Genomic DNA, 24538 nt, shown 5'->3' on the forward strand with positions numbered 1-24538 from the left:
TTCCTCTGTGGCTGTCTTTGCTTCTACACTTGCTTTGCTGACAAAGCGTCCATCAGTTCACATTCTACCTTATATACATTAATATATTCAATCACAATCAGTTCAGTTCAGTTCAGTTGCTTAGTCGTGTCCAACTCTTTGCCACCCCTTGAATCGCATCACACCAGGCCTCCCTGTCCATCACCAACTCCCAGAGTTCACTCAGACTCACGTCCATCGAGTCAGGGATGCCATCTAGCCATCTCATCCTTGGTTGTCCCCTTCTGCTCCAGCCCCCAATCCCTCCCAGCATCAGAGTCTTTTCCAATGAGTCAACTCTTCGCATGAGGTGGCCAAAGTACTGGAGTTTCAGCTTTAGCATCATCTTTCCAAAGGAATCCCAGGGCTGATCTCCTTCAGAATGGACTGGTTGGATTTCCCACAATATTCCACTCTAATTGATAGGAGAGGACTCACTGAGAAAAGATTAAGGATGTTCTAACTGTTTTTAACACAGGATACCATTTTTTCCCCACTTTGGCTGCACAGCATACAAGATCTTAGTTTCCCTACCAGGTATCAAACCTGGACCACCTGTAGTGGAAGCGTGGAGTCTTGACCACTGGATCGCCAGGGAAGTCCCCCTAGGATCCCATTTTTTTCAACATTCTAAATGGCCTTTTTGCAAGTTGCTCCTATTTCCTGTGATGTACATATTATCACAATATCTATCTTATTAGTTTTTTTCCAACCAAGAAAAATCATTATATTAAACCTTCCATTTAACTACAAAGTAAGATAGGTGGTACAAATATAACTATACCCTGAAAAATTTAAAGTACTATTTTCATATTCTTTACTGCAAACATAGGATTTTTTATTAGTCTTATTAAAATTTTATTAAAAATATATTTTTACTAGTTTATTATTTTGACAGATTGAAACCATAGGAAAGAGGATGTGTCTTATTATCTTACAATTCATTGTTAGAGCACTGAAATATTATTTGAGAGTAAATGTTACTTTATACAGGAGACCTGGATTTGATTAACGTATCATTCCCTTGAACTGTTTCTAGAAATGAGCAGTAAATAGACCATACTATTTCCAGAAACTTTCCTTGAACTTATCAATCTTTATATTAAGTGGAGATTCCGGTCCTGTGCTGAAGAGCAATGAGTGTTAATCACAGAGCAATAGGGTAGGAACATTTTAGTTTGCTGTACCCAAGCCTGTTTATTTTTTTACATTTTTGGCTGCCTGAAGAATTGTATTTTCTTTGGCACAGTTTTATAAACAGAAGGAAATATACATTGGAGACAGAATAAACATTTAAAAAATGTAAACTGTCAATATTTTACTTATGCTTCCAAAAAGCAGACGTGGGACAGATTCATTCATCAGAAGACAGCAAACATAGTCTGCAAATCCATTTGTTGTGTGTCTTTCTAGCAGGTGGTAGGAGTTTAGTCTAAATAATGGAAAACCATACTGACAATAAAACTCTTTCCACAGAGATGAATCTCAGATATTCTAGTAGACCTGCATTGAGCACTGAAAACCTTCAGACTGTGATTCAAATTTTATCATTTTTCTCCTTACTCATAAAGGAACAGGCTTTATCCCTGTTTTCCCCAAAATAGGACTAGGAAGGTGAAAAGCTGCCAGTGTTATAGTCTTCTTTGAAGGAATTTGTCCCTTTTTAGGTATTTAGTTAAATGGCAGAATGTCTGCTTTTTATGTTACCAGAAAAAAAAATACATATATATATAGGTCTCTACAGACACTTATATTTCCCTCAACTACAAGTTAATCAATGCATTTATTTGAAATCAGCGTTGTTTAAAAAAATTTTTTTAATAATTTGAAGCAAGGTCTGTGAATTGTTTATCTGTATGTGGTTTGTAATATGCATTTCCAGTGCCTGTGCATAGTAAACAAAGTGCCTTGAAGAGGAATTTGTCTCCAAGTGAAGTTTATTGACTGTCGGATTTATCACATGATCAGGGACAGTGGATTGGCCCCCAATCTGCACCCCAAAATCTTTTTATGAGCCTGCTTCCTCCTTGGGAGGATCTGATAGTTTCTGGTTGTGTGTGGAAGGACAGAAAGGGAAGGGACCTGGGAAATCCACTGTCCAGATTACAGTGTCTCTAGTTACCCTTCCAGTCTCGCTCTCGCAAGAGCACACACGCTTCTCGACCAATGGTGGAATCCAACTGGGATTCTCAGTGTCGGCTTTCACGGGGAGTCTTTTAGGGGAGGTGGGGATAGAGGGTGAGATAGCATCTACTTTTGCTGTCTTTCATGTCTCCTTGCATCTCCAGAGGTTGAGCCTGTCTGAGGTTCAGCCCTGCAGCCTGGCTCACTTCTCTTGGGTATTTCTTTCCATAGATTCTTCCGTAGTTTTTCTCTTCAGCCTCTCTTTTTTCACTCCTCATCTACTTCATTGTCATTTTTTTTTTTAACAAATCTGGACCATTTTTGAAGTCTGTATTGAATTTGTTATGGTATTGCTTCTGTTTCGTGTTTCAGTTTTTGGGCTGCAAGGCGTGTGGGATTTTAGCTCCACAACCAGGGATCGAACCTGCATCCCCCTGCATTGGAAGAAAGTCTTAACCACTGGGCCACCAGGAAACTCCCTACTTCATTATCTTTTAAAACTTTGTTGACATCTCCCCCATCTTTCACAGAAATGTATATACGTATGACAATCTGCATAATACCAAGTTGAGGATAAGATGGGAGGGTGGGATGAGTTACAGTAATGTGTGGAGATTTCCTACAAAGGCTGAGAAAGTTCAGTCTTTTATGAAAAATAAATTTATGTCTGTTAAACTTTTTTAAAACCATTTCTTTACAATTTGTCAAGCGTGCATATTTTGGTTGCTTGTATTATGTTTGTAAGTTAGCACTAAAAACAAAGAAGGCAGTCCAGGGAGCTTAAGGCACTTGGTAGGAGAGAGCTGAGAAAAGAAAAAAAAAAAGAGAATTATCATTAATGTGATAGAGGGCTATAATATAATTTATGCACTGTATGCTCCTGAAGCACTGAGGAAAGGGACCTAGAGTTTGGGGTAAGGAGTACATCATCTGGGAAGGTTTTCTTGAGGGAGCGGTGCTTGCATTTTTTGAGAATTATTTTATCTATTTGAATACTAGATGCACACATATTTAGAATATTTATAACTTTCTAGTGAGTTTTGGGCTTTCCTGATACCTCAACTGGTAAGGAATCTACCTGCAATGCAGGAGACCCTGGTTCAATTCCTGATTTGGGAAGATCCACTGGAGAAGGGATAGGCTACCCAATCTAGTATTCTTGAGCTTCCCTGGTGGCTCAGCTGGTAAAGAATCGGCCTGCAATGCAGGAGACCTGGGTTTGATCCCTGGGTTGGGAAAATCCCTTGGAAAAGGGAAAGGCTATGCCCCCCAGTATTCTGGTCTGGAGGATTCTGGCCCAGTATTCTGGTCTGGACTGTAGAGTCCATGGTGTCGCAAAGAGTCAGACACGACTGAGCGACTTTCACCTTGTCTTATAGTGAGTTTTACCTTTGTCATTATATATTAAGCTTTCTTATCCCTCATGGTGCCTTTTCCTTCATTTGGTTTTGTTTTTGTTTTAAAATACACTTTATCCCTTTTTATCCTCCTCAGAAACAGTGTGTATTACTATATGTCAGTTTTCATTCATATGTCAGTTTTATTCACTCATTCATGTCCAATTCTTTGCAACCCCATTGACTATAGTAGCCCACCAGGCTCCTCTGTCCATGAGATTTTTCCAGGCAAGAATACTGGCGTGGGTAGTCATTCCCTTCTCTAGGGGATCTTCCCAATCCAGGGATCAAACCTGTGTCTCCTGCATTGCCGGTGGATTCTTTACTGACTGAGCCACCAAGGGAAAAATGTACATGCATTCGGTTCATAATCTGTGTGTATTCAATCCATTCTCAAAATGATGCTATAAAGTAGATACTATTATTTTCTCTCTTTTAGAGAGGAAAAACTGTGAGGCACAGTTTTTAAGTAATTTAGTGAAACATAAATTGGGCAGACGAGCATAAACAATATCAAGCTCAGGCACTCACTCTGGAGCCTACATCACTTCACATATTGATACCAATACCAATATTATACAAGGTATCAATGTTTTTGGATTATATCACTAAGGTCGCTGTACTAATATCATCATAGACACACCAGGTTTTTTAAACGTGCATTCACCTCGCTTATCATTTTCATTTCCTTTACTCTCAACTTTTCTTGGCTCCTTTGTTTCTGATATGCTTCTTAGTCGTAGTTTATTGTTTGATTTGAAAAAATCCAATGGTACATCTGTCTTTGCAATATGCAGTTCAGTGTTATTAAAATCTATTTTTGTTATTGCTATACTTGGATATATTTCTACTATCTTTTGCTTTTGGTCCTACTTTTTCTATGTTCCATTTTTTTCTCTCATTTTTCCTTCCTTTGGCTGCATCAGTATTTTTTTTTAAATATTTATCTCCCCACCTCTAAATGCAATGTTTATACATATACATATATATGTATTCAGTATTTCCTATTTTAGGGATTATCTTTATAATGTTAAGTGACTATTTAAAAAAGTCAAAAGTAACTTAACATTTTGATCTTTCTCCTGAACTATGGAAGAAACATGATATTACTTGGGCTGCCATAATAGGATACCACATGCTGGGTGGCTTAAGCAACACAAATTTTATTTTCTCCTAGTCCTGGAGGCTGGAAGTCCAAGATCAGGGTGGCAAGGTTGGCTTCTACTGAGGACTGTCTTCACAGCTTGCAGATGGCTGACTTCTTACCACATCCTCACACGGCTTTTCCTCTGGGCACGTGGGAGAGAGAGATCTCTGGGTCCGTTGGGCTTCTCATGAGGACACCAGTCCTGTGGGATTGGGGCCCACTCTCATGACCTCATTTAACCTTAATTATCTCCTAAAGGCCCCATCTCCAAAAACAGTTGCATCGGAGGTTGGGGCTTTAACATATAAATTGGGGGAAGGGAATACAATTCAGTCCATGACCCTTGGTTTAACATAAATGTGATTATCCATCCTGTATTCCATCCTGTATTCTCCTTTGCTCCTACAACCTAGTTCTCCCTCTTTCTGAACTTCAATAGTATCATTTTTATTATTTTATGTTTATGTCATTATTGTATTTTCAGGTTTTGTCTTGTTCGTCAGCTTTTTCTCCATCTGTGCCTTCCTGTTCTCCTCTTTCTGGATGTGTGTTCCCTTCAACACATTCTTTAGTTTTAATGTTGGTAACCTGCTTTGATTTTGTTTCTGTGAAAATGTCTTAATTTCTTTCTTTCTTGTGTGATAGTTTAGCTTGATGTGCAATTCTAGATTTGAATTTTATTTCCTTTAGACATTTTCAATATCTTATTCTACTGCATTCTACCTTTTTTCCTCCTTGTTAATGAGCGTCCTGTCTGCTTTAATATTGTTCCTTAGGAGTCATCTCTCTTCTCTTTTGCTGTTTGTATGCTTCTTGGTGATTTGCTCTTACGTTTTTCTGTGTGAGACTGATTGTTTTTTTTCTGATTGCATAAACTGCCATTTTATTAATAATAATTGAATTTGCTTCTATTTCCCCATAAGATCCATCAGTCTATCCCTTCTTTGTCACATCTTAATTCATGAAATTTAAAAAGCACTTGATCCTTGGAGGGAAAACCATGACAAAGCCAGACAGTATGCTAAAAGGCAGAGACATCACTTTGTTGACAAAGTGACACTAAATGTCCATTATAAAGACTGATTTCTTAAAAATATTTTGTTTGGGAATTATAGTCCTCCCTGAGTCTAAAGTTTTAGTCAGTTCTGGAAAACTCTTAGACAGTCTGTCTTTGAATTCTTTCTCCATAATTCTCTTCTTCTGAAATGTTAATAAAATGTTAGACCTCATTTCATCCTCCACATTAATATTTATATTTAATATTTTTAATCACTTTTTCTTCTACACTAGCTGTTCAGTCTATCTTTCAATTCACAAATACACACTATAGTTTTGCCTCATCTGCCTAACATAACTGATGAAGTTTTAAATTTCAGTAATGAATTTTTATTCTTGGAGGAAGTATTTGATTATTTATCAAATATGACAGGTTCTATTTAATACTAACTCATTACTTTCTTATATATTTTGTTCCACCTTTTATTTTTTTAAGTGATTTTTGAATGCTTTACCATATTCTCAATCCTAAAATTTATCTGAAATCCATAGCGGTCAGATTTTTCTGTGTGGTGTTTCTTTTGAATCATTTTCATTATGCATCTTCTATAATATTTTATGCTAATATGCATAGATTATGTATTTAAATTGCTCTGGCTTTTATCTTCAGGAATCCTGTGATTCCAGGGTCAATCCTGAGAGAATTTAGGCTTCCTTCAAAATATAACAGTTGAGAACTACTTCTTGTATTTTAATTTCTTGGCTTGGGGGTTATACCGTCTCGCCATTGTAAATTTGAAAGCAATTTTGTTGAGCAAACCTGTGGCTTATGAATTCTCAGAAAGTAGTTTCTTTTCTGTAGGTTGGTAGAAGAGAGACAAATTTCCTTGTCACATTTCTTTGCTGACTAGTGAATTTTTCTCCAATATCTGCTTCAGCTGAGATTTTAGCATTTTTAGGCTTTATGTTCTAGCGTCTCTGGCAAGGGGAGGGGTGTTGTTATTCCTTACACAAGTCCAACACTTGATTTCTAATTCTGCTTGGTCTTTAAAATCTAAACCTTTGCATTACAAAGATTGGCAAATACCTTCTGAGTGCTAATAGCCCAGCATCATCTGGCACCCTGCAGTTTAAAGTTAGTTGTTTGTTTGTTTGTTTTTGAACCCCCCTTCCCCCCCTCCCCCGCCCACCACCACCAAAAGCTTCTCCTACCTTATTGGATATATACAAATATAATTTAAAAGGATGTGTGTTACATTTCATCTGGCATTTCTATGTGTTTTGAACTGAAAAAGCTTCAGGCTCCCCACATTACCATATCATAGAAAATAGAATTATCTGGAGATTATTTAATTTTATCTCTTTCCTAAATATTCTATAATAAGTTATTCTTAAATATTAAATGTTATTAAATAAATTATCTCATAGCAAAGAGTTTCTGTTATGATAAAAAACATTGAGATGTAAAAATTTTACAAATGAAGTTATATGGAACAAGTCTTTCTTTTTATGTAACTTATAATAGTGTCAGCATTTTGGGGGAAATTATCACTTTTGGAGAGTACTGAATTAGTGAAATTTGAAGCTTCTGAAAAGTATTTTACCTTAAGACTCTAACGTCAGACTTCATTGATGAACATGAAAACATTCTCACAACTGAAGAAAAGCATCATCATTGTACAGAATACAGAAAGTTGAAGTCTCAAACAATCACATCACAAGTAATAACACTGTCATTATCAGCAACAATCATGACAACAAAGCAGAAGGGAAGAGGGAGGAAAAGGATGGGTTATGGACTCCTATTTTCAGCCAAGCCCCCTTCTAAGCACCAAAGCCAGAATAGGCTGAAAAATGTTTTCAGGTTGACATAGGCAAGAGCTAGTCTTACAAATGAAGCACTTCCTGCCTATCCAATTTCAAAGTAACTTCTGAAATAAATCTTTACAATCTGGTTTTGTATGAACTGTTAAATTCCAGAACATTAGATATAGTCATATTAGTAGCATGCCAAAGCCAAGTAGAAATTATATTTGATTCCTTAGTAGGTTGGACTATACATATTATTGTAATGTGGATAGTTGTGAATATATAATAGTTATATAGATAGTTGTGAATTTATACTGCAATTATTTGTATTCCTATTTTCCTTTTTTTCTGGGCAAAAATACTAATAAGCAAAAACAGTCTTCTTCCTTCAAAATAGGACCATTTAATAAGAATGAGGAGAATCTAATTCTAATTTTCTTTAGTGAATAAAACAAGTCTCTCAAATATTAAAATGTTTTTGAATGTGAGAAATTGCCATGTGTCTTAATCAAAGCTGTGCAGTTAACAGGCTCCTAATGAAACTGGGAGAGTTGCAATTCAGTTCAGTTCAGTTGCTCAGCTGTGTCTGACTCTTTGTGACCCCATGGACTGCAGCATGCCTGGCTTCCCGGTCCATCACCAACTTCCTGAGCTTGCTCAAACTCACGTCCATTGAGTCAGTGATGCCATCCAACCATTTCATTCTCTGTCGTCTCCTTCTCCTCCTATCTTCAATCTTCCCCAGAATCAGGGTCTTTTCCAGTGTCAGTCCTTACATCAGGTGGCCAAAGTATTGGAGTTTCAGCTTCAACATTAGTCTTTCCAATGAGTATTCAGGACTGATTTCCTTCAGAATTGACTGGTTTATCTCCTTGCAGCCCAAAGGACTCTCAAGAATCTTCTCCAATACCACAGTTCAAAAGCATCAATTCTTCGGGGCTCAGTTTTCTTTATAGTCCAACTCTCACATCCATACATGACTGCTAGAAAAACCATGGCTTTGACTAGACAGACCTTTTTTGGCAAAGTAATATCTCTGTTTTTTAATATGCTGTCTAGGTTGGTCATAGCTTTTCTTCCAAGGACCAAGCATCTTTTAATTTCATGGCTGCAGTCACCTTCTGCAGTGATTTGGAACCCAAGGAAATAAACTTTGTCTCTGTTTCCACTGTTTCCCCATCTATTTGCCATGAAGTGATGGGACTGGAAGCCATGATCTTAGTTTTCTGAATGTTGAGCTTTAAGCCAGCCCTTTCACTCTCCTCTTTCACTTTCATTTTCACTCTCTTCTTTCACTTTCATTTTCACTCTCCACTTTCACTCTCATCAAGAGGCTTTTTAGTTCCTCTTCACTTTCTGCCATAAGGGTGGTGTCATCTGCATATCTGAGGTTGTTGATATTTCTCCCAGCAATCTTGATTCCAGCTTGTGCTTCCTCCAGCCTGGCATTTTGCACGATGTACTCTGTGTATAAGTTAAATAATGAGGGTGACAATATACAGCCTTAACTTACTCCTTTCCCAATTTGGAACCAGTCTGTTATTCCATGTCCCATTCTAGGTGTTGCTTCTTGACCTGCATACAGATTTCTCAGGATTATTTTACTAAACTATGTAGATGTATATTAAAACACAATGTTGTACACCCTAAATATACACAATTTAATTTAAAAAATACATTAAGCAAAAGGCAAGTGACCTGCTCAAGGCATAACTGTGTAACTCCATACATGCAGGATTGGGTTGGCAACCAATTCTGCTGTTCTGAAGCCTGTATGCCTGACCACTAAGATCGTATTTTCAAAGTACTGTATAATTCCATAGACATCACCAAATAACTTGCACAGAAGAATCAAGAAGGCAATATTATTTTATTTTGTGAATATATGAATGTTCTTGTCTATTTTATATGTTACATACACTAACAGTATGGTCATATAGAATTAAAGTTATCAACTATAAAGTCTTTTGTTTTAAAAGATCACTTAACATTTACAAAATGACATAACGGGTTTCCCCGGTGGTCCAGTGACTGAGACTCCGTGCTCCTACTGCAGGTGGTCTGGGGTCCATCCCAGGTCAGGAAACTGGATCCCACATGCTGCAACTAAGAGTTCACAGGCTGCAATGAAGCTCCAGCACAGCCAAATAAATAAATTAAATAAATATTAAAAAGACATAAGAGTTAAATTATTCAGTTTGGTAATTCTGCTCTTCATTTTATGGTGGCCCCAGGGCAGAAATGGCTTTTTAAATCATATTGTACACTTTGATTTGCAAACTGCTAACTATCCCAATTTGTCCAGATAGCTAGTGTGTTTCTCTGATTTCCTCTTGTTTTCCTATGTTCTTGTAATTTTCTTCATGATTATTAAAAGACACTCTGAAATATGTCCTCTATCTTCTAAATTTAAGCTAATTTGGTATAAATACATTTTATATTTGTTATAAGTATTATATGAGAATAGGAGGGGAGACTCATAGATAATTTTATTTGAAAAATTTTGATCCTCCTGAGCCAATAAAGTTTTGATAAAGTGTTTTTTAATATATTGATACTAATGTTTGTATATATATACATATTTTAAATTAATCTACCTGTAATTTCATAATAAATTTTATGAAATTAATTTTAATTACAGAAAATAAAACTAATGCATACTGTTTTTAAAATAATTAAAATTTTATTTTCATAATATATGACACCATATTTTATACATCACTATAAATGCACTTTGCACTCGGAAAACCAGAATATTAGAGGGAAAGAAAGAACTTGGAAATTATTTTAAAATCTTGCTGATTCATTTTATCAAATAAAGGCTCCTAATCAAGTTATGGCTTCCCTGGTGGCTCAGATGATAAAAAAAATCTGCCTGCAATGCAGGAGATGCAGGTTTGATCACTGGGTTGGGAAGATCCCTTGGATACACACACACATATACACAAGGGCATTTTTTAAGCACTTACTTTGTAGTTACGTTCTTACTAATTCTTAACCTCCTGTGCTAGAGCACTATATATTTTCCTATTATATCAGAGCATTTAGTTAATTTACTCAAGGGGAAAAAATTGATAGAGACAAAATTCGTAATATTATATCTACTATTCATTTATTATAAATAAACAGTAGATAAACATAAAGCAATAAACATAAATGATACACTAAATTTTAAAAAGCCAACAGATTATATTAAATAATTTATATAATTAAAATTAACTCATAAAAATTACCTCCAAAGATGTTAGCCTTTCACTCGTGTGCCACTGTTTTATAATGGGATGCTAGGATCGCTGTGCTTTTTGCTCTCCCATATATTGTGTTCTATCTTTTTATTAATTTTGAAATTAATTTTTATTGGAATATAGTTGCTTTACAATGTCATGTTAGTTTTTACTGTACAGCAAAATGAATCAGCTGTACATATACATGTATCCGTCCTGGTCACCATGGTGCCTTAAGCTGAGTTTCCCGTTCTATTCAGTATGTTCTCATTAGTTATCTACTTCATACATAGTATGAGTAATAGTGTTCTCTTTAAACAATGCAATTTGTGATCCATACTCATTTCTCCAGTTTCCCATTGATCTAAACGGTAAACCTAAGTCAAGCCCCGCCTTTTGTAATTTGGATTCTGTGATCTTTGATATTGTTACACATTCCGTTGCTTCCTGGATACCACTCCTTGGGTTTTCTCTTGCCTCTGTCTTGGTTTTCTTCACTAGTTTGTTTTCTTGCTTCTCCCCATGACATGTAGATGATTTTTTGAGTTCCAGCCTTGAATTTCTTTGCTTAGCATACTATACAATTTCTTTATGCAGTCTCTTCCACCTTCATTACGTAGTGAATGAAAAAAATCACTTCCAAATTCTGACCCCTCTCCCAACGTCCGGATATTAATATCAACCTCTGGATTGAATATTTTATCTTTGATATCATAGTGATACTTCAGACTTGAAAAGGCTAGCTTTGAACTCATCAGAACCAACCACTGTTTCTCCTCCCCTTTCATCCCACTCCTTAAAGACCAGATGCTTTTCCTGCATCTTCTTTTTCATAAAGGCAAAAGCATCCATCTAGCTGCTCACCCAGAAATCTGCCAGTCTAGACACCTTTCTCTGTGCAGTGCTCATATCCAGATCAGTCAGTTCTGTCATATCTTCCTATGAAATATTTTTCACCCATCCCCTCTACATCAGCTTTATTGACATACTTTAGATAAAGACATTGGAATTTGTCCAATGATTCTTTTGTAAAGCAACCCTCACCTCCAGTTTCCCTCTGCCAGCTTATTCTGATAAGATAAGCTTATTCCCATCTTCACCAGGAGAAAAATAACATAAAACAAATTATTTCCATGCTCAAAATTCTTCAGTGAATTTTTGTTCATTCAATAGACAATAGTTGAACCTCTATTATGTAAGAGATCTAGGAGTTTATATCCCAGAACAAAGAGTGAAAACAATAAGCAAACATATAGTATGCAATGTGGTGGTGAGTTATGAAAAAATGAATCAGATAAGGGGATAGAGTGTCAAAGGGATGGGAGAATATTCTTTAACTGGTGATCAGAGAAGGCCTCTCTGATAAGGTGACTGAAATAGAGTCTTGAAGGAAGTGAAGATGCAAGCTTAGATATCACCTCATTCCATGATAAAAATTCGAACATATTCACTCGATCATTCACCTAACAAGTATAGAAGGATCCATCAAAGTCTTAAAATGGAGATTATATTATGTTATAAAGTGGAGCTTCAATCTGTTGAAAAATAATTTATTTCCAAATACTTTGTATCTTGGGATACAAAGTGATCAAGACACTTTGCATCTTGATCATCTCCCATGTATACCATCAGTTCAGTACAGTTCAGTCGCTCAGTCGTGTCCGACTCTTTGTGACCCCATGAATCACAGCACACCAGGCCTCCCTGTCCATCACCAGCTCCCGGAGTTCACTCAGACTCAACGTCCATCGAGTCTGTGATGCCATCCAGCCATCTCATCCTCTGTCATCCCCTTCTCCTCCTGCCCCCAATCCCTCCCAGCTTCAGAGTCTTTTCCAATGAGTCAACTCTTTGCATGAGGTGACCAAAGTACTGGAGTTTCAGCTTTAGCATCATTCCTTCCAAAGAAATCCCAGGGCTGATCTCCTCTAGAATGGACTGGTTGGATCTCCTTGCAGTCCAAGGAGCTCTCAAGAGTCTTCTCCAACACCACAGTTCAGAAGCATTAATTCTTCGGCACTCAGCTTTCTTCACAGTCCAACTCTCACATCCATACATGACCACAGAAAAAACCATATCCTTGACTAGACAGACCTTAGTCGGCAAAGTAATGTCTCTGCTTTTCAATATGCTATCTAGGTTGGTCATAACTTTTCTTCCAAGGAGTCAGTGTCTTTTAATTTCATGGCTGCAGTCACCATCTGCAGTGATTTTTGAGCCCCAAAAAAAAATAAAGCCTGACACTGTTTTCACTGTTTCCCCATCTATTTCCCATGAAGTGATGGGGCCAGATGCCATGATCTTCGTTTTCTGAATGTTGAGCTTTAAGCCAACTTTTTCACTCTCCTCTTTCACTTTCACCAGGAGGCTTTTTAGTTCCTCTTGACTTTCTGCCATAAGGGTGGTGTCATCTGCATATCTGAGGTTATTGATATTTCTCCCGGCAATCTCGATTCCACCTTGTGTTTCTTCCAGTTCAGTGTTTCTCATGATGTACTCTTTCTCATGATGTATACAAGCTATGTATACCATAGCTTGTTTTAATATAAGTAGGTTGGTAGTTTTTATCATATGTGGTGTTTTCTCAACAAATACTTTTTTAATTCATATAGAAATAAGACAGTACAGTTGATGTCATGAAACTATTACACTAAAGAGGAAAAAGATACAATCAGAACCACACACACATGTAAGTAAACAAACCAATCCAGATAAATACAGATTGTGACAGATTCTATGACAAGAAATAAGTTGCTGAGGAACTTGAATGAGAAAATGGATAGAATAATTTTAAGTACCATGGTTTTTGAAGTGGTCACCTCTCAGAAGGTGATATTTGAACTGACATGAATCATAAGTCAGCCATGAAAAATGCAAAGAGGAAGAAAATTCCAGGTAGAACGGGCTTGGTTTTCCTGAAGCGCAGACAAGAGAATGGGATGGCTGAAGCATAGTGAGCAAGAATAGACAACTTTAAAAAAAAATTATAGTTGTATTAGTTTCCAGTGTATATCAGTGTGATTCAAATTTTTTTGAGGAGGTTAAGAATGGACATCTTTTAGCATTTAATTAGAGCACTAACAAATAAGACACTGATTGCTTCTGGGTGTAATCCTTCTGCGGATCATCTTCAGTGGGTGGTAGGAACCGCCTGTATGTCGACCATCTACACCGTTCCATCTAGATTTATTTCTATATCTATCTGTATATACCGAAAACCACAATTGCACACTATAAATTCCAATCTAAACCCATAGGACCCACTCAAGATCTCCCACTTTTCATTTGTACCCTCCTTTCCTGCCAGTATGAACCTGGCTCCCACTATCTTCAATATATTTATTTGTTTGCGCCATCGATCTGTATTGCAGTCAGTCTCCTGGCCATGCCAGGTGGGTGTGTGTTTGGCCGGCTGCAGACATTAGCCACCACTGGGCTCACTCCTGGCTCACTCTAACACACTGCTTGTTTGGCCCCAACCTCCACCAGGGTGAATTATTTAGAAAGATTTGGTAAACGGTAGAGATTAATAGAAATTTTGCACAAGATTATACTGAAAGGAAGACACTAAATGGTTTTGAGCATCTTTACAGCATTTCACTAGCCTTTCTCAACCTCCTAAATATCCCTACTTTAAAATAAGTATAGCATCATGCAGGTGTGTATTTCCAGACATGTAAAATATTCAGCCTGTTGCCTATTGTTTGTTTTTTTGTTCCATCAAGTTAACATTATAGTTTAAAACTTAAATAGGCATTTGAATGTCAAAACAAATATCAGCATATTTTTCACTAATGTATATCTGAGTTAAAATTTTAAAACTGTGAAAATGCATGTGTTTGTTTTGTCAATGAGAATAGCAAAATGTTGAGCTTTAAATCAGGTATAAAGGTTTTATATGCTAAGTCTTAAGATGGAAATTTCAGACATACCAGTAAGGTAACGTAATGGCCCAGCTCACTGATAGACGCAATTGAGACTGACGCGGTTAAAATTCACCGTGGGGGTTACAACATATTGTCAGATCACAGAACCCAGTAACAACAACCAATATAGAAACATTACATTTTTTATTTCAGATCCATAGATGTAGTAAATTTATGCTCTAAGCTGAAACAAATGACTTTACTTTTTTACTATATATAATTTTTATAATAATTTATCAAATTTGAATTGAGTTTGACCCTCTATCCATTTTATATCTATTCATTTCTGAACCTCACTATCCCAGATGCATTTTTTTTTGCCTCCAAACAACCCTGCTATTAATCTACTATGTTAAATCCTGAACTTTAGGGTACTCATTGAAAGAATCACAGATACTATTGCATTAGGATTTTTACTGAAATTATATTTGACATAAAGGGAACTAATACAGAAAATAAATAATATGCTGTCCTTCATTTCAAGGAGAGGGGATTGGGCTAGAGTATCAAATTTCCAGTATCAGAGACAGCATCTTTAAGCCATTGCCAACTATAAGGGAGTGGTCAATATTCTACCAGTACACTTCTCTTAAAAACTTGTAGGATACCTATAAATGTAATTAAGCTTTACTCCATTAAACAAAAGCCTTATCTACACTTTCATACAGATAAGGTTTTTTTTTTTTCTTTTTTAACATTGGGCTTCTGCTAATATGCTGAGGAAGATTATTTTTAGAATCTTCATTGTTTAAATCAGGGGCTCGGTAAGACACACCACTAAGCTACATAGAGGTTCTTTTGTCTGAATGAGTGGTTCTTGAAAGCATTGTCTAATATATGTTGGAGGTCTTAATACGGATTTTATAGTCACACCTCATTATCATCTTTAGATCACGTTTTCCTGGTAGTTGAAATTTGCCTTGAAGAGATTTCTTAATTTTTGCATTTTTCAACATCTGGAGAGACTGAAGTTTAAGAAAATATTTTATGTTCAAATCCATTAAGACCTGGCTTCCTCATATTTGACAGTTTTTCTCTCCTTTTCCCCTATAAGCAGAAAGAAGGTGCCAGAATACTATACAGAGAAATATCCTCAGCTAATGATAAAGTTCATTAAGTGCAGTGATTTACTTTCAATAGTATCACAGCGTTGCTGAACTTTCCACAGTAAGTTCCACTGCAACACAGTAAGGATCCAGCTTTCTTCCATTTCTGAGAACACCGTTTCCTCACCTTTCTTTCAGCCATTACTAATAACCCCTTCAAGAGCCGTAAGTCTTCATGGCTACATTTTAATGGACATGTAGAAGTTTGTACTACAAGTATTTTCTCCTAGAATGTATCTCACGTAGGAAAACGAAAGGACTGGATAACTTCAAACTCCAAAATTCACCAGGAGTAAACAACATTGTGATGAGTAACTGATGAAGTCTTGTTTTATGAACTTAACCATACCCATTCCATAGTGATCTGCGTGCTACACAGCTGCCTTGCTTCAGAGAAGATCTTGTTCTCACAATACATCTACCCATTTTGGAATACTTCAAAGCGAGTGTGGATATTTAGAGACTTCAAGGGTTCAAAAACCAGAATCAAGTGATCATCTTGTTAAGAATAGTCAATAAAGTTACAGCTGGATGTTTTTTCTCTGCTAAGTTTAGACGTTAAACCCCATTCAATTTCATCTTGATTAGACAGATTGAAAATCATATGTATGCACACAGTTAGCCTAAATAGACAACTTAGCTAAGATCAGCAATTTTCTGAGGGGATTAAGTCAGTGCAAATGGGGGAAAAATGTGACTCAGAAAAGAAAGAAGAAGAAGAAAAAAGAATACCGTGTGTTTGACATTGAAATAGAGCCTTATATTTATTTTTAACTCAAGAAATTTACTTAAGTGTAGCCTTATTTTTAGTTAGTACTGTGTTGATAGAAAATGATTGTGTACACTTCTGTGATTAACCCTTAAAGAGGAATCAATTGATTATCATTAGGTTTTAATTATGTAACCCATTATTAAAGGGAGATTTCTTTTACTTTAAAACACTGTTGCTAGTCAAACAAAATAGGACATTTTAAAAATCGCTTAATGGGCAATTTCTGAAAAAGTTTTTATTGAAAATTCCCTTTTATCCAATTAATGGCACATCTTGATACCAAAGTCGCTCAGTCGTGCCCAACTCTTTGTGATCCCATGGACTATACAGTGCCTCAGCTGGAAAAGAATCTGCCTGCAATGCAGGATACCTGGGTTCGATCCCTGGGTTGGGAAGATCCCTTGGAGAAGGGAAAAGCTACTCACTCCAGTATTCTGGCCTGGAAAGTTCCATGGACTGTATAGTCCACGGGGTTTCAAAGAGCTGGACATGACTTAGCGACTTTCACTTCATTTGATACCAGCCACTTTGTATACATTATTATTTTTTTGCTGTAAATATAATATTAGATGGAAAAGATTGTCAGTAACTTGAGATTTTTAAGCAGAAAAATACTAGCATTTAAATTTGCTCTGGTAGGTGAATTTTGTATGGGGACAATATGAAAAGTAGCTTTGGGGGTCTATGGAGATGTTTAATGGGATCAAGAAGATTTATTCCATATGGCCCACAGGTTTTTTATACATAACATGTATTATAATTTTTCTATTGAAAGGGCATAAGGCAATTGATTTTTGATGCTATTTTAAAGTTACTTTGCAATAAGATTTTGAAAAAGTTTCTAATCTCAGCCTTGGCATATGCATGTTCTACTCCATAATAGAACCAATAGTTTCTAATCCTCATAGAAATTTTCTCTTCTTGCCTTGTTATTCATCTTTTTAAAACTTTAGTTTTACTTCTTATCACTTTTGCTCCCTATATCATAGTAGGTACCTTACCTGAGATGGATATTCAGAGCAGGGTAGCTGACCCTTATGCCTAAATTTATCTTTTTATGTTTCTTTGGGTTTTATAAATTGAGAAATTATTTGTAATGCAAGTATCTCTTTGGATTGAGTTAGATATTAATTCATAAAAGAAGCCCACCTTAGTTGATCACAGTAAGTTTTAACTTCTTGACATCTGAATAACAGGCCTCTAACAAATTAAGAAAATAGAAGTAAATATTGAAGATATAAAAGAAAGATGGTTGGATAGCTGGGAAAGGTCTAAAATTGTACCTCCTGATCTCTGAAGACAGAGTCAGATGAGGAAGTATAGCAATGAACACAGGGACAGAGAGATTTGACAGGGTGAAAAAGATGTCAAAAGAGAAAACACAAAGGATGCTAGACCCCAGAGACAAGCATTCACCTAGGTTCAACCCTCACACCTTCCCCTGAAATAATACCATTTTCTCAAAAGAATTCATTCTTCCCCATTGAATACAACATGAGTAGGATCAACAAAACACAGCAGTTGGATGCGATGGCCGTGGTCAGGGAAAACCACCCAGAGGAATTTTAGTGAAGCATGCCGCACACAGAATTGAACACTCCCATTTTTTTCTCTCTCACAGGTTATCTGAACCAGATGAATAACTCAAGTCACGCTGTCCTTCAGCCTTCATTCCAAGGATGCATGCAGCTCATTCAAGTGGATGATCAACTCGTAAATTTATCCGAAGTGGCGCAAAGGAGGCCTGGAAGTTTTGCGAATGTCAGCATTGACATGTGTGCCATCATAGACAGGTAAGTGGTCTGTCTTCCTACCTCGAATTGCCAAACTTTCAAAATTCATGCTTTTGTTGTAGGACAAGTTAAACTCTGAAATGTACAACCCTATATGGGGCAAGGTGGCAGGAACCATTGGCCATGCCTGTGGTATATGTTTGTGATACTAGAAGTGATGTTCATATCAGGGCATGGTTATATATGACCGTCTATGATGTCATATGAATCCATTCAACCCTCCTTGGTGAATGTGATCATTTTGCATTTAGTTTTGCAAGTGACAGCTGGAAACGGAATTCAGTTTATTTTTTAAAAAACTATGCATATAAACTAGAGAAGGCGATGACACCCCCACTCCAGTACTCTTGCCTGGCAAATCCCATGGACAGAGGAGCCTGGTAGGCTGCAGTCCATGGGGTTGCTAGGAGTCGGACACGACTGAGCGACTTCACTTTCACTTTTCCCTTTCATGCATTGGAGAAGGAAATGGCAACCCACTCCATGGTTCTTGCCTAGAGAATCCCAGGGACGGGGGAGCCTGTTGGGCTGCCGTCTATGGGGTCGCACAGAGTCGGACACGACTGAAGCGACTTAGCAGCTGCAGCAGCATGCATATAAACTATGACCACAGCAGAAATGTCCCCCTTCTCTTTGTCTTGGTCAGGACTTATCTTCAGTGTATGATCCCATATAAAGCCCCCTCTTAGAGGAAAAGAAATGTTGAAAATTATTGGCAGGCAATGTGGGGATTTATTGAAGTAGGATATTTAATGTAGTTGAGTCTGCTTATAAAGTAGACTTAGTGAAATATAACAAGATCTCATCCTTATGAAGTGAAGTCGCTCAGTTGTGTCCGACTCTTTGCGACCCCATGGACAGCAGCCTGCACCAAACTCCTCCGTCCATGGGATTTTCTAGGCAAGAGTACTGGACTGTGTTGCTATCTCATCCTTATAAGTTTTTACAAATCTGGGGGCAGGAGGAGACTTTTTATAAAAACTTAGCTGACCTCTTACATGGTGGAAAGATACAACTTTTATATGAAATATTATGGCAGCATTACATATACTACCATAACATACTTCTAAGAAGTTCCTTTTATTCCAACATGAAAATATTTCATTTTGAGATGTATTTCCCACAAAAAAACTACATCTAACTATGGATTGAATTTAACCTGGTGGATTTAGGTGATGGTCTATCCTATTTTCAAATCTTTTATGAGAGGATTATCTTATTCTGAAAAAATTTTTAATTTTATATTTTGAAAATTAAAATTCCACAAGTCTCAGTCTGTCCCCAAGAAAATATAGATCTTAAGTCTCTTCTAACCTTACTTCACTCTTGAGAGTCCCTTGGACTGCAAGGAGATCCAACCAGTCCATTCTGAAGGAGATCAGCCCTGGGATTTCTTTAGAAGGAATGATCCTAAAGCTGAAACTTCAGCACTTTGGCCACCTCATGCGAAGAGTTGATTCATTGGAAAAGACTGATGCTGGGAGGGATTGGGGGCAGGAGGGAAAGAGGACGACAGAGGATGAGATGGCTGGATGGCATCACTGACTCAATGGATGTGAGTTTGAATGAAGTCTGGGAGTTGGTGATAGACAGGGAGGCCTGGCGTGCTGTGATTCATGGGGTTGCAAAGAGTAGGACACGACTGAGCGACTGAACTGAACTGAACTGAACTGAAACTTACTTCATTTTATAGGAGATCCTTGGGGAAGCCATATAGAGACATAAAATGAATCTTAAAAATATATAAAATAATCAATTATGAAATAAGCTTGCTTTATATAATCTTAATCAAGTAGTATTCATGTGAATGATAAATTAGAGTTTATGATGTCTGTAGGATGTACATTTTTAAAGCTTTAATATGTTTATAATAAGGCATAGCATAGTGCTTATTTTTATTGCATTTATGCAAATATAGGTACTTATAGCCTAAACCATTTATACTTAAACAGAGCAACAAACAATTTTAATAAAAATATACTCCTAATTTTTGAGCCATCAATAATGTAATAGTTGTTATTTCTGCCTAAAGCAAGTGGTGGTAGTAATCACAAAAACTGAAAAATGCATGTTCTAAGAACGTATATTCTTATATTCTCTGTGTATTCATAAATTTTAATAATGATTTTCCATACAGGAAGATTTCCCCTCTTAGTAACAGATAACATATGAGTCACTTTAGTACGTTTATTTTCTATGTCAGTAACTTTAATGATACAATAATTTCTGTCAATAATACCCAAGTTAGTTAATCTAGCTTTTGTAAACTGGCTAGGTTTTATGGTGATGCTGTTATTTCACTCCAAACAGCATGTTTCCTGGGAATTGTGTTTAAATTGTTTGCTACCGAGGAAGTGTGGGTGAGGTGTTGAGATTTCACTGTTGTACACCCATGGCAATATTAGATGTTAAAATGTCTCCAAAAGAATGAATGAGATTTTGGTAAATGAACCAGGCCTTCCTGGTAAGGAGAAGAATACAAGAGACAATGTGGAATAGGGATGCACATTTCAGTTTGGGGCAGGTATAGGAATATACAAAGTGTTCTTTTGCCAAACTGGCTTCGTGCCGTTGTCTGTGTTGCTGAGTGAACTGTAGCTGACGGAATAAGGAAAACATCTTTCTTATCCTGCAGGGTACTAACCCAGAAGAGTGCCTATGCAGAAGTAATCACCTCTGATGCATCACAAGTTTCCTAACCCACTATTGAATACCTTCTCAGCTTGTCTTATTTTTTGAGGGCATTGACTTTTTTTTTTTTTTTTAGGTATAATTGCCCTATATCATTATATTAGAGCTTCAGGTGTACAGCATATACAGTGAAAGGATCACCAGAGCAGTGATTTCTGTACATTAATTAACAATGTATGAAATAGCAGATTCCTTTTTCACCCAAATGTGCACAGTTCTGTCTTAATCTGTGAAGTGTTGTGTTTTTGCATGTAGAATTCAGAACTATATTCACCTCATTTAAACCATTGAGGTGCTCATTGCTGAGCTCACCTTTAATCTTTCTTTGCATAGGAGAGTACCAGGGCCATTACCTTGTCTTCACACAACTCTGACCCATCCATGACTCCTTAATGAAACATCTCTGGCTCATCTCTGGTTCAGTCTTACGCCCTTACTAACTGAAACTTTGCAACTGCCATGCTACCATTTTATTTTCAAACTACCTAAATTCTCCTTAAGCAGCCCTACACTGGCTCTTTCTTACTTTTATCCTTTCAGATTTCAGCTTGATTGATTTGAGAGCTATTTTTGAAAAAAAAATTAAAAAGGGGAAATTGAAAACATAGGATAAAAATAGAAATCACAAGTGTGATTTTTATAAAATGTTTAGAGATTATGATTATAGGAGCAGCTGCATTGATTTTATGAGTAGAACTTAGGAAAATAATTTGGGAAGATGATTGTAAAAGAGTTTTGCTATGTGTGATACTGAAATATTCTATGATTTGAACTTTTTTATGGGGGGGAGTGGATTTAGGTACGCCTCGTTTTGTTTATATGTTTGCTTTCTGAACATGACATTGAATCAAGGAGAGAGCAAGCATGCCAAGCTGCAGAATTATGATTTTAGTAGTATTTTCTGAGTGCATCTATGGTGCCAGGCACTGTTCTAGGCACTTAGGTTAAATCATTGAGCAAAACAAAGATCCTTGCACTTGTAAATCTCGCATTCTGGGAGAAGCAAAGATGTGATAAATTAACATTATAGTAAGTTAGTAAGAATATGTGCTATTTAGAAAAAAAGAAAAACAGCTGGGCTAATCAAGGAAGACTGGCATTTTAAAGAGATTGGTGTTGGATTGTAGTTTAAAGAGGTTGGTTAATGTTGGCTTCATTTGTGAGTTTAAGACCCGAAAGAAGAATGCATGTATACTCAGTCATTCTGTCATTTCCTACTCTTTGCAACTCCATAGACTATAGCCTGCCAGGCTCTCTGTCCATGGAATTTTCCAGGTGAGAATATTGGAGTAGGTTGCCATTTTCTATTCCAGGGGATGATCTTCCTGACCCAAAGATCAAAGCCAGGTCTCTTGTGCCTCCTGTTTACCTGTTTACAAGTAAGCACTACAAACACTGTTTACCTGTTTGTAGGAGACCCAGGTTCAATCCCTGGGTCAGGAAGATCCCCTGAAGAAGGAAGTGGCAACCCACTCTAGTACTCTTGCCTGGAGAATCCCATGGACAAAGGAGCCTGATAGGCTACAGTCCATGGGGTTGCAAAGAGTTGGACACGACTGAGAGACTTCACTTTCTACCTGTTTACCAGGTAGATTGTTTACCACTGCACCACTTGGGAAGCCCAGAAAAGGTAAAAGAATTCACCAATTTGGGGGGAAACAATTACAGGAAAAGAGGCTAGTCAATGAAACAAGGCTGTCTGGCATCATCTAGGATCAGCAAGTGGCTTGGGTGGCAGGTTTGCAAGGATGAGGAGCAGATCCCCAAAAGAGGCCAAGACAACCATAGAGGCCAGGTCCTGGAGACCTGTAGGTCGTCGTAAGACAGTCATAGAGGCCAGGTCCTGGAGACCTGTAGGTCGTCGTAAGACAGTCATAGAGGCCAGGTCCTGGAGACCTGAAGGTCATCGTAAGACAGTCATAGAGGCCAGGTCCTGGAGACCTGAAGGTCGTCGTAAGACAGTCATAGAGGCCAGGTCCTGGAGACCTGAAGGTCGTCGTAAGACAATCATAGAGGCCAGGTCCTGGAGACCTGTAGGTCGTCGTAAGACAGTCATAGAGGCCAGGTCCTGGAGACCTGTAGGTCGTCGTAAGACAGTCATAGAGGCCAGGTCCTGGAGACCTGTAGGTCATTGTAAGACAGTCATAGAGGCCAGGTCCTGGAGACCTGTAGGTCGTCGTAAGACAGTCATAGAGGCCAGGTCCTGGAGACCTGTAGGTCGTCGTAAGACAATCATAGAGGCCAGGTCCTGGAGACCTGAAGGTCATCGTAAGACAGTCATAGAGCCCAGGTCCTGGAGACCTGTAGGTCATCGTAAGGGTCTGGCTTCCATTCTGAGAGAAGTAGGGAGGCATTGCAGGCTTCTGAGTAGAGCAGTGGCACAATTTAGCTTACAGTTTTGAAGGCTAACTCTTGTCTGTGGGGAGAGGAAAGGTAGAAGTTGGGGGCTAGGGATAGTAATACAGGTGAGAGAGACTGTGTCCAGAGGCCAGGGCGCTAGCACAAGAGAGAGTGTGGTGTGGCCAGTTCTGAGTACACTGAGATAGTGGAGTCAGTAGGGCTTCTTAATGGACTAGATTCCAGCCCTGAGAAGAAGAGAAGATGTGACGATAAACCAAATGATTTGGCAACAGCAACTGGAAGGAAGGAGTTACCATGTCCTCTGATGAGAAGGCTAGTGGTAGAGAAGGTTAGTCATGGGGCAGAAGGGAAAATGAGGAATTCAGTGCTGGCCATGAGTTGAAAGGTCTGTTGACATCTAAGTGGACATTTCAAGAAGATAGTTGGATACACATATCTCACAAGCACACAACTGCCGATTAAGCAATGAGATGCTGCGTCTGATAAGATCATCACGTTTATCTATTGAAGACCTCTGGTTTCTTCTGCTGTATTTCATAAAGAGCTATAGAACTGGAAAGGGAGAGGGTACGTAGCGGACAAGAAGCCTCTTCCAACATCAGAAGCCTGTAGCTTTACCCTTTGAGTGAGACCCTGCTCTTATGGAAGAGGACTTCATCAAACCATCAGTTGCCAGAGTGTATCTAGCAGATAATCTTGTTTCTCCTTGCACAAGTACCATCTTTCATCTGTTCCCAATGCCCTGGCATTTTTCCTTCTCTATGGCAAACATCTCCAGGCGCCAGACTCAACTCTTGTCCTCCACCCACTTCCTCCTATTCTTTTTCTGGGTGTGAAAATCTGAGCAAAAAAAAAAAAAAAAAAAAAGCCTTCAGAAGCATCCCTATTAAAGTGAGGTTTATGCACTTCTTCCTGCAAGGGAGAACCGAAGGAGAACCAAGGGGCATCTCAGATGACATGCAGGAGGAAGGGAGTGAGGAAAGAGGTCTGAGTAAGTCCTAGAAGGGTCCTGGCAGGTATCGGCCATAATTTTTAAACTACAAGAGTTGCTGTACCATAAGGTGGAATTTGTGAATCCTTGTAGAGCTTGAATTTGATTTGTTTATCTATGATTCTAATTCAGGACACATGGAGTGAAGAAGCTGGTGTGAAAATATTTTGAGCTGAAGTAGGT

The 24538-nt window shown here is 37.7% G+C and overlaps 1 protein-coding gene across 1 annotated transcript in view; it reads left to right on the forward strand.

Annotated features, from left to right (window-relative positions):
* CNTNAP2 (contactin associated protein 2) overlaps positions 1-24538 on the forward strand; it is a 2342027-nt gene that overhangs the window by 1303182 nt on the left and 1014307 nt on the right. The window contains exon 11 of the mRNA XM_042248972.2: positions 18141-18312. Within this exon, the coding sequence (XP_042104906.1) occupies positions 18141-18312 (172 nt within the window). The remainder of the gene's footprint in view (positions 1-18140; positions 18313-24538) is intronic.

Source organism: Ovis aries, chromosome 4 (genome assembly GCF_016772045.2).
Source record: "Ovis aries strain OAR_USU_Benz2616 breed Rambouillet chromosome 4, ARS-UI_Ramb_v3.0, whole genome shotgun sequence".
Taxonomy (NCBI): domain Eukaryota; kingdom Metazoa; phylum Chordata; class Mammalia; order Artiodactyla; family Bovidae; genus Ovis; species Ovis aries.